Here is a 19820-nt window from a genome sequence, read left to right on the forward strand (position 1 = left end):
GGTTGAACTGCCCACTCAGTCTCCAAAATTTAGATAGGGCAAGAAACGGCCTCGCTTACTCCCTATATACGGGAATAAAAAGACGTTAGTTGATTTTTTTTACTCTTTGTCGATAAATGTTTGAGGACAGGGGATTTGAAATTTTTTTAATCAATCAATTAATCTTTATTATTGATTATTCACATAAATTCATTTACTATCTAGGAAAATGCTGATATTTTGTTTACAATGTTTTCTCCATTACTTGTAGATATAATTTGTTGCTATTATTGATGAATGATAATCTGTTTTGAGAAGTAAGGCTAAAGAAATTATATCAAACATTCCTGCACGTCCTTCCTCTTTATTTGATAACGCTTCACGAAAGTTGCGTTAATCTTATCCGAGAATGATATTGAACAGTTTCGTTTCGCGGCTTTCAATATATACACAACATAACGGTTGTCGATGTTTGGCTATACACTGCTTAAAAAGTAGTCAACGGATACATTCGTAGGCAAGTCGCATCTTGCCATGTAACGAGTCACGTGTTTGTAGCCGGTATAAATTGGAGGAACAGGATGATACAAAGTCATTGCGACTGTATCCGGGTGAAATAGCTTCGGAAAGAGAATGAATGGACTCTGATAGAGGTATTGTGACAGAATGTCATGCTGCACGCCTGTTCGGCAAATATTTAAAATTTGGACCATCCCAGGTCGGCAATCAATGATACCATACTGAGATTGAAGCGCAGCTAGCCAATTTTAATTGCCACCCGCAGTGACGTTTCAGGCAACGACTGGAACAGGAATATGTATAAAAGCATTCAGATTCGATCATTGAGAATATGTTAGGCCCGCATTACCCAAATCAACATGCAGCATCGTATTCAGTAGTGCCAAGAACGTGTACAGTGGGACATGAAAGCTTGGAGAGCTGTGTTATGGTGTGCCGATTCGCACCATAAAACAGCTCGTTATGGTGTGAATCCCACACACGTCCACCTATATAGCAGATGGACGTGTGTGGGTGTAGCGGATGCACGGTAACGTCTAATGAAATTCGGCGGTAGCTTAGTGATGGTTTGGTGTGATATGGTCCTGTTTTTCCTGATGTGGCCTCGGAAGAAGTTTGTGGTACCAGGAACATTGAACTCCCAGAGGTATCTTCACATTCTGGACAATGCAATGCTTCCTACTTTGTGGCGTTTCTACGGAACTAATCATTGTCTCTTTCAGCAAGACAATGCACATTGTCATAAAGCTGCTGCTGTAACTACTTGGTGTGGACATGAATCTCACCACACTTGACTGTCCTCTACAGAGTCCTGATCTCACCTTATTGAATATCCGTGGGATGAACTGGAGCCTATATGTATATGGTTGTATTGACTACATACATCACAACAATGGCTCATACAGGTAGAAAAAGCACACAATCTTGGAACCCTTCACAGCGAAGCAATAATGGCAAATTATGCTGTACTGAAGAGATAAATGACTTTCTCTGTAGTTCTAACATCGAATGCAATTTCACAATAATTAGGTTCTGGAAACGTCTGTCCTGCTGCAGCTTTCCCAATCAATAGTAAGTGATGTTATTGTGAAGTGCTTAAGAATGACAACACAATTGCAATATGTTAGGCCACATAACACGGTGACGTCTGTAACCAGAGTACGTAATCCCAACTATGAAATTCGGCGGTAGCTGTGTGATGGAGAGTGGAACTGTTGCGTTTTGAAAGTGGTGCATAAAACCTGTCTGACCTTGGTTAAAACACGTTCCAAAATGCCTCTGCAGGCTCCAATACCACAACTGTTCCGCAGGAGCTGAAGTGGATGAATTTGCAAACCGATAGTTATTCTTACTGAAGATGAGTTAAGGATTTTTTACCATTAATTAAAAAAAAATGTGCTTATTCATTTATTTTTGACACAGTCCGAAATTCATGCGCTAGAAAACAATCATAGAACTTTTTAAGCCACTTTAGGCCTTCAATAAGGAGGGTAGGGAACCCACATCGAGCGACGAAATTCATCTCCGACCTAAAGACAATCACGAACATCTACGCCCAGAGTGGGATTCGAACCGAAGCCTGTTGGTTGCAGGGAGGATATGCCACCAATTCGGCCAAACAGCCATGTGTTAAAGAACTTGACTGGGTGCAGAAATCCCTGATTTCGATCCCATAGAACGCCTGTGGGATAAATTGGAACATTTGAAATTGGATAAATTAATATTATTATTATAATTTTATTCACACAGTTGAAACACAGTCAAAACAAGATATCATTCAAAGAATAGTTCGACAAGTAATACAGAGTAATCCAGATTCTACCCAAGAAGCTAAGAATAGTCTGTCAGATAGTGTGGTAAAATATGTACTGTTCCAAACAATACCATTTTCTGTAGATCATATCTAGTCAATTCTCTGATGTTTAATTATTGTAAGTAGTTGGACAGCTCTTTGAAATAGCACCAAGTGCACCGATGACAATTGGGATAGCATCGAAGTTGACGGGCTGTGTTTAAGCCACAGCTCGTCAACTTCGATTGCCAGATCTCGATATTTCAGATTTTTCCAATACATTTTGTTGATGTTGTTATCGGTGGGCTACGATGTCATTAAGTCAAACTTCTCGATATTCAATAATTGTGATGTCAGGTCTATTTTGTTCCAAATGACGATGAGTTTGTATTCTAAAATCCCAGAGAATTTTTGCTGTTTCCTTTTCCAATACTGTCTCTATTTTATGCTGCTACCAGTATCAGAAGGAGGAAAACATTATTTTTTGCATACATTCCAATGAATTATTTTGACCACTTGATCATGGCGGTATTTATAATCATTTCAGGATATCTCGATGTAGGCACTGATTAGATATTCTACAGTCTCATTTTTCTGATCGCATAATCTGAATTTTCTGTTATTATTGATGTTCAATATTTTTGCTATGATTCTATTAGGTTGTAACACCTGTTTTTGAGCTGCAAGAATAAATTCTTCTGTTTCCTTTATTTAATATATCCAAGTTGTATCCAATTCCACATCTTGTTGATGTCAATTTTTTCCTCAATCTCGAAGAAATTAGCCATGCAAGAGTTTATTTTTCCAACGCACATATCGGTTATTTTTCTGACTCTTTTTGTAATCGAATTTGTTTTCTTTTGCGTTTATAAGGCCCTCTTGCAGTGGCAACCGGTGAAAATTTTAAGTGGGGATGCTGCATATGCAAAAAAAAAAAAAAAAAAAAAAATTATAATAATTTTTTTCCTAATCAGTAACCAATTTATTAATAAATAAATTTACATATTAAAAAATGCTTAAATTAAGTGGATAGAGAAACTATACCCGAATAGAAAAACTACAACAGTTTCAGAGAAACTCTTGTAGTTTCTCTATTCAGCTTTGAAACATTATTTCAAAGCCGAATATCCATTATCAATATCAATATCCATTTAATTTGAATAATTTTGCATTGCCGAAGTGAAGCCTTTTGGCTCTGTATTTAAGTAAAAAATTGCTTTATTAAAAATATTTCCCCTTCACCACGAACACACCAATAATAAAAGTTTCGTATCTTACAGAAATAACTCGTGCATGCATACAATTTTTTTGTAGCGACACTGCTCAAACGAGCAGTGTTGGATTCACTAGTTACGTGCAATGATAAGCGCAAACGAATATCAGCGAGTCGAGCTGCAATTGGCCGAACGTGATAATTTGCGCCACCATCTTGTGGTTATTCTAGAATTCTAGAATGGAACTTAAGTCTTTCTTCTGGCGGCCTAGTTTATAGAATGCAAACGTTACTTCCACTGAGCTACACAAGTTTTGAATTGAAATAATATAGTATATATAATATAATAAAAATATGTTCATAGACTGTATATGTGCTATATTATTATATTAAATATATATATAATAATCATATTATAATATAAACGAAAATGTTTAATTTTAAGGTATGTTTTTCAAAACACATTATCTAATTCATAATATTATATAGCAGTGATCGAAACAATCACTACATCAGAGGTCTAATCCAGCGATTTCAAAACTTGGGATTGCTCCTATACAAAATAAGCATGCTATGTTATATTTATTTGAAAGTAGAGGAGCTTCATGGAAAAACTTCAGCAATAATATATCGCCTAAAATAGTTTTACTATATTCTTGTAACATATAAGTCATATGTCTATTTATTTCTATTAACAAAATGTTAGGCTTTTCCTGCCAATAGTTTTTCCAATACTTTCATATTGAAAGCCTTCTTTCTGAGAATTTGAAAATCATTGTTGAATTTATTTTGTTGCTGTTTAGTGTGTCAACGCATTAGTAGAAAGAGATTTTCTTTCTACTAATGCGTTTTATAGTATTGAATTTATTATGGAGCAAGATAGAAAAATTAGATGCACATTCAACTAAAAAAATCCGCTGATGCTTTTTATTCCCTTATAGGAAATACGTGAGGCCGTTTTAGTCCTATCTTACTTTTGGAGAATGAGTGGCCCAATTTCTACTGGTAGCCAATGAGAGATAGATGGCCCAACACGATCACAAATTATAAGTGGCAATCGATGAAGAGACTGTCAAATAAGTGCTGCAATCTTGTGGTCCATAACCCTAAGAGGATTTTTGTCTGAAATAGTGTGGATTCTATGGTCAATTTTCTTGAGTTTAAGGTTCACAAAATCCGTTTATCTCTGCCGATAACTAACTCGAAAACCGGTATGAAGGGCCTTAGAAAATGTTTCTCTTCTCGGAGACTAGGCTTGAACTTCAGCTATCTTCGGGAGGCGTAGTGCAGAGGATGCAAACGTCATTTCAACTGAGCAACACAGGCCTCAGATGCATGCTGATGCAGTAAAATCAATGATAAATTTAAAAACCTGTTCCAAAGCAATGAATTGCGGTGATTATCACGAGGAAATGCGTATAAAATATTAGTAAAGATATATTCTTCTGAAAAGTACAGTATATAAGAATCCAGCCTAATCAGTCACAACAACAACAATATTTTCTAGAAACAGAACAATTGATACTTAACACGGGTAAATTCTGAGGTATTTGTTACGTATTTTACTTTAAATTTCACTTACTTATTAATAACAATTAATTCCACCTTATTTTCAGTTTTATTTACTACTTTCTTATTTACAATTTTTATTTATTATTTAGCTACTTCAAGCGCACAGTTACTTCACATTAAAGTAGCGCCATAGGCGAAGCGAACAAGGGTACTTTTTTTTTTTACTCACCTAATTTAGTTCCAATTTACATGAACAATATTTATAGTCAAAAGTTTCAGGTCGTTAAAAAAATTAAAAACAAATTTTGAGCACCTCTCGAACTCCTCCCAGTTTTATGTCATTTTTGTAAAACAATTATGAGCACCCTACACTAGAGGCACTTTCACTCGTCATGTTTCGCCTTAGACTTTTATTGTCATGTAGCTTCTGAAAGATTCGAAGAGAAACGCAGGGTGGTCAGGCACTTGTTGCATGTCATGTGATATCTCCCCGGAATAGGTTTTCCTGGCATTTACATCGTTTAATCCATGGCACCTGGCATTTTTAGCATTTGCAATCAGAAGAAAAAAAAAACTGTTTTTCCCACTGAGTACAGCCTTCCCGCTCTTTAAGAAAAATATCAATAGGCTACATTTTACATCTTAATCACTTGTACATGGAGCTGTAGTGTTATCGGTCTTGTAACCTTTCATGTGTCGGTTTATCATTCAAAAAAAAAAAAAAGTTCGATTCCATTTGACTACAGGAAGAACTTTTTTCAAGTCCTTCTTCGACCGGTTCCAGAAATCGTTGATCTTTGGCACTGACTACTAGGGTTTTTCTTACCGTTAACTTAAGAAAATCGACCACAGAACTCACACAATGTCAAATAGCAATATGTAATGTTACTGTCAGGGAACACGAGATGGCGGTAGTTGCTGCTGTACTGTGCTTCACGTACACCAGTAAAAATCATTGATAATGTTGGACCAGCTCTCTATACAGGGCTGCACTTATGCACAGGCGCACCAAAGAATGAGAGGAACCCCGGAGCACTCTCGCGACTCGGGGAATGTGTAAGTAGGACTCTGTCTCTAATTGGCTAATGATGAAGATTAGCTTTTCACCAGTCTCCAAAAGTTAAGACTGAACATTCTCGTCTATTCCCTGGAAAAGAAAAAGCGATGGTGGATTTACTTTATTTAATTATGATTAATAATAATATCAATATGCTCAGTAGAATCCCTTTTCATATAAAAGCAAAGCTCCAAAAGAACATTAAACCTTTCTAGATATTTGTCAAAAAATATATAATTTAAAAACATGAATATACGAAATTAGTAAAGAAAGGAATGAAAATTAATGCATTTAGAAAAAAGAAGCATTATAAGACCGAAACTTTGTTCTGATTAAAGATTCAGAAAGGAAGTTTTATGTAAACTCTCTCTCTCTCTCTAAAGGGGAAACATCCGCTAATCTGACATCGTTTTATAAATTACTCAAGAAAGAAAATACTTTTGGCATCCACTAAAACGAATGCTTTAAGCCGATTTTAGAGCAATTTGTTTGACTAACGGTATTAAAGGAAAATTTATACTTCATCTTCAATTAGTAGAATCGAGTAAATTCGCCTTTACAATGCAAGTGAGGGATACTGGGAATCAAGTGTGCAGGGAATGGTATTGCGCTCTGAAATGTGCGGGAGGGGAAAATACTAACCGTAAACGGTGTGGATGAGTTACGATTGTTTATGTTTACTGTTTGTGACTGTGCAGTATTCAAAATATGGAATCTTGTGAAGCTGTAGAAAAAGAGATAGAAAAAGTTCTTAATAAGTTTGGATCTTTCAATGAGCATATATGGAGGACGTTGTCAGATTTAATAGTTAGTGTTGAAAGCCTTCAAAGAGAACTGAGTGAAGGTATTAAAGTATCTCAGATGAGACTTGTTGTTAGATCAAGTTTAATTTTTAGGAAAACAACAGTCACATTTGGTCTCACTTTTACTAAAACCATATCTGTGATATATGTTTCAGCTGAAATTTCAGTCATCAGCGGTTATTTAGCTCATATGCATTTTAATTATACCTAGCGTTGTCATTTTTATGTTCGTACTCGAAACCAGGTCATCATGATAACACATTTCAATTTACTTCTTAAACAAGGATTTCACATATTATCATATGAAATATGGTATTGTAAAATTCATTTTACAAATTCCTGATTCAGTACTTAGTTCCATTTAACGGATTTAGCGTTGTCTTGTTTAGCATAAAGCAGCATGATTTAATGGTGTTTAGAAAAACTGGATAGTTTCTTTTTTTTTTTTTTAAGGGGGGGGTATTTTTAGAATAAATGTAAGGTAACTTTTTAAGGTGAGCATATACTGTATAATTTTTAATCCAGTTTTATAAGTAACGTCCCTTAAATCACTTATAAATACAAATGAGCAATAGTTTTTTACACGATGATATGTTTATTGTTGTAATTATATGCAACTTGCAAAGCATTCCTGAAAGCATGAGATCACTTCACACTGTGCAGATCATCTCATAGAGTGTGTTTGGCTATTAATTGCATGTGTTCTCTTGCCAGTTTGCTTGTTTTGCAATAGAACAAAACCAAATATGGGAGGTTATTATATTGGAGGTTTAATGGATTTTTTACAACACTCAAAAAGAATTAAAATAGAATTTAATACTTCCTATATTTCGTCCTAGTCACTAGGACATCTACGGGGATTACAAAGACAATTAATGTAACATGCACACAAAAACTTACAATACTAAGCCCAACCACGTGGGTGACAGTAAAGTCCTATCTAGGTGGAGCGCCCTCTAAGGGCAGTTGTAGGTGGCCTGGAATGTAAGGTGGGACCTCTGGTGATGACTGTTTCCCAAATCTTCGGAAGCTTAATGCAACCGTATTTGTTAAGATTTGGTTGGTTTTTGAGAGCTGCTGCTGCTTCTAAGAAAAGTCTCTCTTTCTTGAATTTGCTGTGGTGGAGCATGGTGGTTTTCTTCCATGATACTCTGTGGGTGGTGTCCAAAACATGGTCAGCCAAGCCTGAATGGCCATAGTTGTGTTTAACGATGTACGACTTGTGTTCCTCTAGGCGGATGGATGCTGATCTGCCTGTCTGTCCAAAGTACGCAAGCTTACAGGAACAGGGTACTTTGTAAACTCCAGGCAGAGAGAGAGGAGGGAGCTGATCTTTCGTAGAGCGGATAAGGGTAGCCAGTTTGTGGTAGGGCTTATATGCTGTGTGTAGGTTATACTTTTTTACACTGTCTTTACATTAAGCCTCTACACAAGAACAAATATGGGAGGGAAAAAACATTCCTCCACACAACCTGGCTTGTTATAAAAGTTAAAAGGTTATAAGAGAGCAATGTCATAAAAGCACATGTTTCAGTTGAACTCTAACCCATATTCCTACAAATACCTCATTCACTTACATCCCATATTCTGTGAACTGTATCATTTTAGTTTAGTTAATTAATTTTTTATTTACTTATGTATATATTGGGTTCAAAACTTTTATTTTACAGTGAAATATGGTTAGTATCAAAATGAGTACCTGTGTATCAATATTTCACATTCTAGTCTGTCCACCTGAATGGCTTACCACTTTAGCCATAGGGGTTATTGAGCTTTATTGTTATATTAATAGCTTTTAAGAAACAGAATTGATTCACAGAGTTGTTTCATGACTTGTCCTGCTTCTGTAGCATATTTAAATGGATGATGCATTATATAAAGCAATGCTTCCCAAACTTCTGGATGTCAGGGCCCCCTTCGGAAAAATAAAATATTTCACGACCCCCCCCCCCCTAAAAAAATCATAAGATAAACATTAATTATTATAATATTTATTGTATTTATATTCAATATAAAGCATACACAGCAAATATTGCAAAAATCAAATGCAAATATTACATTTTTAGCATCTTGCATACACATTTGACATGGCACATTATCTCATATTTTATATAGATAGATATGTTGTTATTGTACATTTGCAGTATAAGCACATGAAACGTAAAACAATTAGTAATAAAGAAAGAATTAAAAACATAAAAGAGTTTAATAACAATTTAATGTGATGGTTGCATACTGCTACATCAATATCAGGTGAAATATATTAAACTGCAATTCTTAGATTTCTGCTTTGAAATGAAACATATGAATAAGCATGAAGCAAAATTTGTGAACCTGCAACAATGTGCGATTTTTTTTTTCCCGATAAAGTATTAAAAATAACAAAAAAGAAATAATAAATAATAAAAATTAAATACGTTTCTTTTAAGATAAAAAAAAATCTACTTAGTCTTGAAACATTTTCAATTTGTTTTCATTATTTCATGCCCCCCCCCCCCCCTCAACAAAACCTACGGCCCTGAAGGGGGCTGCGACCTACTGTTTGGGAAGCGCTGATCTAAAGTATATAACGGTTATTTCTAACAAAAGGTTGAAAACTATCTTCCAATTGTTACTTACTTCAGGAATATTTTCTTGGAATGAGAAGGCCTTTTCAACCTCAGGTGAGTTGGCTAAGCTCCTATGGAGGTAGGAGAGGTTCCTTTTTAGATAAGTTTGGTTTTTAACCCACTAAGCTTATCATTCAACCTGACAGTGTACAAAAGTCAGACAAAGACTGTCGGGACCTGAATTAGGAATGTAAATAGACACTTCACATGGTAAGACACCTAAGTAACTCATCAAAGGATCAAAGGATTTCCCTGAATGAGGACTTTTAAGATGATTAAGAACAACTTCTTCATAGTCATCTTAAAAGTAAACACTTCTAATGTTATTTTCTCACTCTTTTCTGTATGATTTTTGTCCCATAAATAATTCCTTGTTAATTCTGGTGATGATCACTTTAATATTATTATCAGTATCTTTTTCCATTTGGGATATTTGGCATTTTATCACTGGCACTTTATGATAATTATTCTGGAGAATTCTTTTTTATACTTTATATTAACTTCATCTAGAGGTTTAGCAGTAGAGCTTCTGCTACTAATGGCTCACACAAAACGTTAAGCAAGTTTGAGTGCGGTTAGTAGTTGGAAGGGGAACAATCGCTCAGTGCTGTTGGCACACTCTCCCTCGATGAGTCTTTGGACTCCTTAGAGGTATCAAATAATAATAATAATAATATTTAGTCATACCCAAGTGACTAAAGTAAGAACTTGAACCATTTCACTACATCATCAATATTTGCCATTTATCTTAAAGATAAATCATTTGTCATCTTATTTATTTTTTTTATTTTTTTATTTACCTCAACCATTGATTATTGTCTTTAGTGTATTAGGGCATGCCACCTGAGGAATAATGTTAATAGGGGTCATGGTACAAGCCATTACAAGCATAACAGCTATATGAATGTTATGATTTAGAACAGACATTTTAAAGCAGGTTAAATTGCATAAACGACTTACCTATTCATGAAAGGTTTATGGTGGAATGTGCATTGCTTGTTGCCATTTGCTAGATACAGGCAGGATGGAATGTAATGGGATCAGCTGGAAACATTACAGTAGTGGAAGATAATGCTACCTGGATTGCTGTGACTCACATATTTTGGTATTTCTGTCAGAGTTTGTTAGTAAATGCCTAGTATCCTTAATGTGTAAAACAGTTGCTTCCTACTGCCTTACAAGAGCCGTGCAAGCATTTTAAAAATAAATCTTGAATGTCAGATTTATGATTGCTTGCTATCATAGCAAATGTTTTACATTTAGATTTTTTTATTCTTTGTATGAGTACTGCCTACTCATTTGAGATTTCTTTACTACTCAAGATCTCTGAAAATTGATAATGCCATTACTTCCAGATGATTGATCGCAAACAGTGTGGCAGTTCTGCTCATAAAGGATGGCAATTGCTGCACCTCACTATTCATGGTGATGTCACTATCCTTTCTGAGTATAAGGTAGGATGAATGAGTATTCAATATATATAAAAACAGATACAGGCTTATAAAGAGGAAATACAATGGTTTAATTTTGTAACAGTATAAAAATCTACTAGTTTTGCCACAGATACTTGTTGCTTTTTCTGGGTTAGGACAAACAAAAAATACATTAAAAGGCTAACATAAACCATAACATTATCTAAAATCCATAAAGACATTGTCTTTATCATTTGGAAATACGGGGTTGCTGAGTTACAGAATATTCTTTTATCTGTTAACTCCCCCCCCCCCCCCCAAAAAAAAAAACTTGCTCTAGAACTGGAAAACAAAGGGGTATCCAAAGGTGTTGAAAGGCTTATGTGCTCATCGCACTTATTAATTGGATTTTAACGATATAGATGCGAACACAGATTGATAAGAAAATAACTATTTATTGACTTAATTGCTAATATTTCACTGGTATTCTATCCAACATTTTCAGCACACAAACAAAGTTTGTTACAGTAGCGAGACAACTGCAATCTGGTGTAATAGTGGGACTAGTATGAACAATTGTAGCATGCAACACAAAGATTGAAGTCCTAATTAGGCGCCATCTAAGTTGGGGGAAAAAAAACGAGAGAGAAAGCAGGTATTAATTTGGTCGTAGGATGACTGTCTCCCAAATCTTTGGTAGATTTATACAGCCATACTTGTTTAGGTTTGGAGTATGTCTCAAGGCTTCTGTTGATTCCAGGAACAACCTCTCTGACTTGTAAAAGCTTCTGTGCAGCACTTTTGTTTTTTTCCAATTGATCCTGTGTGCGGGGGGGGGGGGGTATCCAAAGCATGCTCTGCTAGATCCGACTTGCCAAATGAGCAAAAGTGCCGGATATATTTTTTGTGTTCACTGAGGCAGATGTCCACAGTTCTTCCTGTCTCTCCATAGTAGGCTCGATGACATGAACAGGGCATTTCATAGACTCCTGGATGTGATAAGGGAGAGAATCTGTCCTTAGGTGAACGGATGAGAGTTGATAATTTCCCATAAGGTTTAAATATGATACTTAGTTGGTGTTTGTTAAGCACTCTAGATATCTTTTCAGATGTGCCTTTAATGTATGGAATGGTGACAGTTTTGTTGTAGTCTTCTGTGGTAGACAGAGGGGGGGGGATTTTTGGGGAGCATTTAGTATTTTATCTATCTTATGGGGATTATAGTCATTGGTCAGGAAAGTGTGACATAGGTGAGAAAGTCAAGCAGTGAGCGTAATGTTATTGGAACAGATTGCTCTAGCTCTATGGGTTAGTGTTTTTAAGATATCATATTGTTGAGAAGGCTGATGGTGTGATTGTGATTGTTTGTGTAAATATCTCCCTGCTTGTGTCGGTTTTCTATAAACCAAGAGTGATAAGGAACCTTCTGGAAGATGTGATTAGTGTGTCCAGGAAGGGCAGACAGTCATTGGCTTCTAGTTCCTTTCTAAAGTGGATTTTTGGGTGCTGGCTATTTAGATGCACTAAAAATGTATTCAGTGTGTCTGGCCATGTTGCCAAATAACAAACACATCATCAACATAGCATAGCCAGAGACTAGGATTGAGAGTGACTGTATTGATAGCTAGAATTTCCAGATGTTGGAAAAGCAAGCTGTTGGATTGTAGAAGTTAAGGGGGGGGGATCCCATAACTGTCCCATCTAATTGTTTGTATATTTTCCCTTTCCATGTAAAATAACCTGCCTGTAGTGTGAATTTAAATAGCTGAAATATATCAGGGGGAAATTGTGAATTTAGCAAATTAAGGGTTTCAGTTAATGGTACATTTGTGAATAGTGAGGTGATATCAAAACTTACCATTAAGTCTGAACTTTTTAAGGTGTGGTTTTCTAAAATACTTCTTAGGTGGGCAGAATTTTTAACAAAAGAGGGAGAATTGCTTGTGAAAGTGGCTAGTAGTTTGGCTAAATGTTTAGCAGGTTTATATATAGGATTGTTTATACTATCTACAATAGGGCGTGAAGGTGTACCTTGCTTGTGAATTTCTGGAGCTCCATATGTCCTGGGTATTTGAACGTGGAAGGTCTTGAGTTTGTTGACTGTTTCTTTAGGCCAAGAAGTGACTTTGTTCAATAATTTGCACACCTTATTCTTTTGTGAGTTGGTGGGATCCCGATCTATAATTTGGTATGTTGACTGGTCTTGGAGAAGTGCATGCATTTTGCTTTCATATTCTGTTATATCCATCACCACAGTTGCTTTTCCTTTGTCTGATTTGGTTATGGTAATGTGGTTATTATTGTGTAGCTCTTTAAGAGCCATGATTTCTTTATGTGGGATATGGAGACTGGCTATCTGATAGGTATCAACAAGTTGTGTATGGGGGAGTGATATCCAGGAAAAGGAAAGTTACTAGTGGAGTGCCTCAGGGGTCTGTTTTAGTTCCATTACTGTTTAACTTGTATATTAATGATATAGTTGAAGATTTGGATGGAGATATTCAGTTGTTTGCAGATGATGCAAAGTTGGGACAAACCATGAAGTGTAGTGAAGACGTTGTGGCCTTACAGGAAGACTTGAATAGATTGAGTGATTGGGCACGGAAATGGGGATGTGAGTTCAATGTTGCAAAATGTAAGGTTTTAAAATTTGGAAAACAAAGATTGGATGCAGAATTTACGCTTGGTGAGAATATATTGTTGAAGGTAGAGGAAATAAGAGATCTGAGGGTGATAGTGGATAAGGATCTAAAATTTAGGGGACACATCGCCAAAATTGTGAAGACAACACAAAGGCTTTTGGGAATGATGCAGAGGACACTGACGTGTAGAAGTAGGGAGATTCTTGTTCCATTGTATAAGGCTTTGATTATGCCACACATGGACTATTGTGCCCAGATTTGGTCACCAGGTTTTCAGAAGGATGAAGAGATGTTGGAAAGGGTCCAAAGGAGACTGACTAAGGTAGTTTCTGACCTCTGGAATGGCGAGTATGAGGAAAGATTGAGAAGATGTAATTTGCAGAGTCTAGTGGACAGGAAGAAGAGGGGGAGATATGATAGAAACCTACAAGTTGGTAAGGGGTTGTTATAGGATCAATGCTGGAGAAGTTTTACAGAGAATAGTGGGAGATCAGGGGAGAACCAGAGGTCATCCCTGGAAGCTGTATAAAGTGGGTGTGAGTGGGGGAGTGAGAGGCAGGTATTTTTTTGTGCAGAGTTGTGAATGATTGGAATGCATTGCCTGAGAATGTGGTGTCTGCAAAGAGTTTGAATGTGTTTAAAAGACGGTATGATGAGCTGTGTGTGTGATAAAAGGACCTCCCAGATGAGTCTTTGACTCCATGAGGTCTTGGGGTGGTAATAATAATATTATTATTTTTGGGAGGCTTAGAATGAACTAGGATGTTGACCATATCTAATCGAATATTATTGGCTATTGCTGCAGGCAGGTCATATATGCCGCATTCAACGGAAGCCATTATTTTGGCTTTTGGAACTTCTTTAGGAGTAATGGCAAAATTGTGTCCCCGACTTAATGCACTCATGGCTCCTTTGGTTAAGGTTACTGAAGATAAGTTCACAACGACGCGGCGCAAAATTGGCCCGCAACTGATCAGGTTAGCCTTCTTAAAAAAGTATTGAGATACCAATTTAATACCAAAATGTGTAAAAATTAAGTTTCACTCAGCCAAAGCCCAACGTATTTATAAACGAACGAGTTTAGCACTATTACGGGAACAGTTATATGCTACTCGCCGAGAACTATCTAAAATAAATTCTTCCATCAATGCACTACGTGATATACTATCTAACATTTTGAACCCAGAGCTATGGGATATCCTGGACAGCATCTCAAACTCTACAGCCAACAAAGAATTTGCCAAAGTTAAAAACAGGCACCAGAAGAAATTTGAACTCCTCCAACAACGCATTGTTACGTAGCAGCTGCAGTTACATCAAGATGGCGTTGTTGTAAACTTATCATCGGTAACCTTAACCAAAGCAGCCACGAGTGCATTAAGTCGGGGACACAATTTTTCCGTTACTCCTAAAGAAGTTCCAAAAGCCAAAATAATGGCTTCCGTTGAACGCGGGATATATGACCTGCCTCCAGCAATAGCCAATAATATTCGATTAGATGTGGCCAACATCCTAGTCTATGCTAAGCCTCATAAAAATAATATCCCACATAAAGAAATCATGGCTCTAAAAGAGCTACACAATAATAACCACATTACCATAATCAAATCAGACAAAGGAAATGCAACTGTGGTGATAGATATAACAGAATATGAAAGCAAAATGCACGAACTTCTACAAGACCAGTCAACATACCAAATTATCGATCGGGATCCCACCAACTCACAAAAGAATAAGGTGTGCAAATTATTAAACAAAGTCACTTCCTGGCCTAAAGAAACAGTCAACAAACTCAAGGCCTTCCACGTTAAAACACCCAGGATATATGGAGCTCCAAAAATTCACAAGCAAGGTACACCTTTAAGCCCTGTTGTCGATAGTATAAACAGGTCCTCCTACATATAAACTTGCTAAACATTTAGCCAAACTACTAGCCACTTTCACAAACAATTCTCCTTCTTTTGTTAAAAATTCTATCCACCTAAAAAGTATTTTAGAAAACCACACCTTAAAAAGTTCAGACTTAATGGTGAGTTTTGATATCACCTCACTGTTCACGAATGTACCATTAACTGAAACCCTTAATTTACTAAATTCATAATTTCCCCCTGATATATTTCAGCTATTTAAATTCACACTACAGGCAGGTTATTTTACATGGAAAGTAAAAATATATAAACAGTTAGATGGGACAGCTATGGGATCCCCCCCCCCTCCAGCCAACTTCTACAATCCAACAGCTAACTTTTCCTAGTGTCTCTGGCTATGCTATGTTGATGATGTGTTTGCTATTTGGCCACATGGCCCAGACACATTGAATACATTTTTAGTGCATCTAAATAGGCAGCATCCAAAAATCCACTTTACAATGGAACTAGAAGCATTTGTACTAAAAAATAAGGTTGTGCAATCCTTACTTGGATTTTGGCCCATAAGTGACAGAATAATTGCATTAAAAATTGCAGCTCAACCTTTTCATATTTTTATTGTCCAGATATATGCACCTAATTCTGTTTATCCAGATGAAGATGTACAATGTTTCTATGAAGACATTCAAAATGTACTAAACAACTCTAAATCATGTGACATAACTATCGTTATGGGAGATCTAAATGCTGAAGTAGGCTCAGAAAAGATCTCTTCCTGCATAGGAAACCAGGGCTTGGGACATAGAAATTCAAGAGGAGAAAGATTAATTCAGTTCTGTGAAGAAAATAATCTGGTAATAGCAAATACTTTATTTAGCCACCCTCCTAGAAGACTTTACACATGGAAAAGTCCTGGAGACAGCTGTAGGAACCAGATTGACTATATAATGATTAAAAAAGATTCCGGAATAACATCTTACAAGCCAAAACATACCCAGAGGCTGATATTGGATCAGACCACAACCCTGTGGTCATTAAAGCTGCAGTAAAATTAAAGAAAACAACGAAACCTCTAAACATAGAAAAATATGATCTTGGTTCCCTTAAAAATCAAGAAATACAAGATAAATTTTTAAAGGAACTGGCACAATCCACTGCTATTAATGTTCCTGATCCCACCAAGTATCCTTACCCTAAAGATGAGATTGAGGATAGATGGCAGAAATTTAAAGAGGGCATAAAAAAGGCAGTTAAACAATTCTCAAATTTGAGAAGAAAATGAGTAAACCCTGGATGATGACAAGATACTGAAAATGATGGAGGAAAGAAAGAACAAAAATTGTTCTGAATACAAGAACTTTAACAAGGAGATCAGGAAAGAATGTAGGATTGCAAAAGAACTATGGCTTAACAACAAATACAAGTCAATTGAACTTCTGGACAAAAAGCACAAAACCAGAGAACTTCATGAAAAAGTTAGGGAGCTAACTAGCAAATCTTGCAAAAGGGTAGGCTCTCATTGCATTGAAGATACCAGTGGAAACATCCTAATGGAGAAAGACAAAATAAGGGATAGAATGGGTAGTATTCAAAGGAACTCTGCAATCATGATAGAATAGATAAACCAATGCAAGAAGATTTGGAGGGGCCTACTATTCTTACCTGAGAAGTAGCAAATGCCATTAGGAAACTGAAACCAGGAAAAGCTCCAGGAATGGATGGAATTATGGCAGAATATCTAAAGGCTTTAGATGATAAGGTTATAAGATTGACATATGTAACAAAATATACAAAACTGGACACCTGCCAAAAGATTTTAAGCATTCAACGTTCCTACCAATACCTAAAAAATCGAAGACACTCAAATGGGAAGGGTACAGAACAATCAGTCAGATAGCAAAAGTTATGTTATATATCATCCTAGAAAGAAATAAACATAAAAATCAAAATGGAAATTAATGAAACACAATCTTGTTTCCAGGAAAATAAAGGAACTAAAGAAAGACTCTTCAACATTAGAACTTTTATAGAAAGATATCTGGAGAAACAGAAAGAAGTCTACTTATGTTTTGTTGACTACACAAAGGCCTTTGACAATATACAACATGAACAACTAATCAAATGCATCACAAATTTAGGAGTAGATGGTAAAGATACCAGATTACTGATAAATCTATATTGGGAGCAAACTGCCTCCATAAAAATATCAGGAGAAATCATGGAGGAATTCCCAGTAAAGAAGGGTGTCTGACAAGGCTGTGTTCTTTCTCCTATATTGTTTAACCTCTATACCGAAAATATCTCACAGCAGTTAGAAGAATTTAAAGGAGTCGGCATAGAAGGCAGGAACGTAAACAACTTAAGATATGCAGATGATACAGTACTGCTAGCTGAAAATAAAAAAAGATCTTCAAAAGATCTTCTACTAGAAGAGACGCTGAAGCTAAGTGAAAAATATAGACTTATTTTCAATTTCAAAAAAACTGAAACCATGCTGGTAACAAGAGAAAAAGGGAAAATACCTGATATAAATATTAAGATCAGAGGAAATACTTTAGATCAAGTAGAGAGTTATATATATATTTGGACCAACTAATTATGGAGAATGGAAAGTGTGATAAGGAAATATTAATAAGAATAGAAATTGCTAGATCAACCTTCATTAGCATGAAAAACATTCTGACCTCGAGGGAAATTCACACAAAAACAAGAATTAGGCTGTCCAAATGCTACATATGGTCTACTATATGGAGCAGACACCTGGACAATATCAAAATATTGTGAAAATAAACGAAAAGCATTTGAGATGTGGATCATCAGAAGAATTCTTAGAGTTCCATGGACTTCCAAAAAAACTAATTTAGAAATAATAGAGATGATTGGAGAAGAAGATAGGAATCTGTTGAAAACCATTAAGAAAAGGAAAATCACCTACCTTGGTCACATATTAAGGCATGAATTCCTACAAAAAAACACTTCTAGAAGGAATGATACAAGGAAAAAGAAGAAGAGGAAGACGAAGAACAGATTGGATGGGAAATATTAAGGACTGGACTTTTTTGTCCTATGAAGAATGCAAAAGAGAAGCACAAAACCATACATGGTGGAAGCTCATGGTAGTCAACCTCCTGGAAGGATATGGCATCTGACAAGACAAGAAGCCAATGACTGTCTGCCCTTCCTGGACACAATAATCACACGTCTTCCAGAAGGTTCCTTATCATTCTCGGTTTATAGAAAACCCACACATACATTGAGATATTTACACAAACAATTACATCATCACCCTTCTCAACAATATGATATCTTAAAAACACTAACCCATAGAGCTAGAGCAATTTGTTCCGTTGATATTGCTCTCACTGCTAAACTTTCTCACCTATGTCACACCTTCCTGACAAATGGCTATAATCCTCATAAGATAGATAAAATACTAAATGCTCCCCAAAAATCCCCCCCTCCCCCATCCACTGTCTACCACAGAAGACTACAACAAAACTGTCACCATCCCATACATTAAAAGCACGTCTGAAAAGATATCTAGAGTGCTTAACAAACACCAGCTACGTACCATATTTAAACCTTATGGGAAATTGGCAACTCTCATCCGTTCACCTAAGGACAGATTCTCTCCTTTATCTCATCTAGGAGTCTATGAACTGCCCTGTTCATGTCATCAAGCCTACCATGGAGAGACAGGAAGAACTGTGGACATCTGCCTCAGTGAACCCAAAAAATATATCCGGCACTTTCGCTCATTTGGCATGTCGGGTCTAGCAGACCATGCTTTGGATACCCCTGCCTTAAAACAGAAGCCTTAAAACATACTCCAAACCTCAACAAGTATGGCTGTATAAATCTACTAAAGATTTTTTTTTTCCAACATAGATGGTGCCTAATTAGGACTTTAGTCTTTGAGTTGCACTCTACAATTGCTCATACTAGTCCCACTGTTATACCAGATTGCAGTTGTCTCACTACTGTAACAAACTTTGTTTGTGTGCTCTGAAGATGCTGGATAGAATGCCAGCGAAATATTAGCAATTAAGTCAATAAATAGTAATTTATCAATCGGTGTTTGCATCTGTACTGTTAAAATCCAATCAACATGGAAAACAAAGGAAAACTACCTTGCCTAACTGCTTTAATTTCCAAAATTTCCACTTATACAGGTTGTCACCTCCATTTATTGCATCATATATCACAAAAACTAGGTATTATATATATAACACTAAAAAAAAAAAAAGAAAAAGAAAAAGCGGTCTCTATCACAAGAGATGAAGAAAAACTGAAGGAAGAATTAGTCTCTTCTCCAACTACTTCTGTGCAACAGACATTTTAACAACCTCTTACAGAAGTTACTATTTTTTTACTCCTTATCCATAGCAAAATTCCAACATTCACTAGAACTTTG

At 36.1% G+C, this 19820-nt stretch overlaps 1 protein-coding gene across 2 annotated transcripts in view; it reads left to right on the plus strand.

Moving 5' to 3' along the window:
* Nucleotides 1-6715: 6715 nt before the first annotated feature.
* Nucleotides 6716-19820, plus strand: part of Sou (required for meiotic nuclear division 5 protein souji) — a 280328-nt gene continuing 267223 nt past the window's right edge. For both annotated transcript variants that reach the window (XM_090403620.1, XM_090403621.1), the window contains exon 1: nucleotides 6716-6916. In XM_090403620.1, the coding sequence (XP_090259746.1) occupies nucleotides 6781-6916 (136 nt within the window). In that variant the 5' untranslated portion in view covers nucleotides 6716-6780. The remainder of the gene's footprint in view (nucleotides 6917-19820) is intronic.

Source organism: Typopeltis vanoorti, chromosome 14 (assembly GCF_054136105.1).
Source record: "Typopeltis vanoorti isolate ZY-2024b chromosome 14, IOZ_Tvanoo_1.0, whole genome shotgun sequence".
NCBI lineage: Eukaryota > Metazoa > Arthropoda > Arachnida > Uropygi > Thelyphonidae > Typopeltis > Typopeltis vanoorti.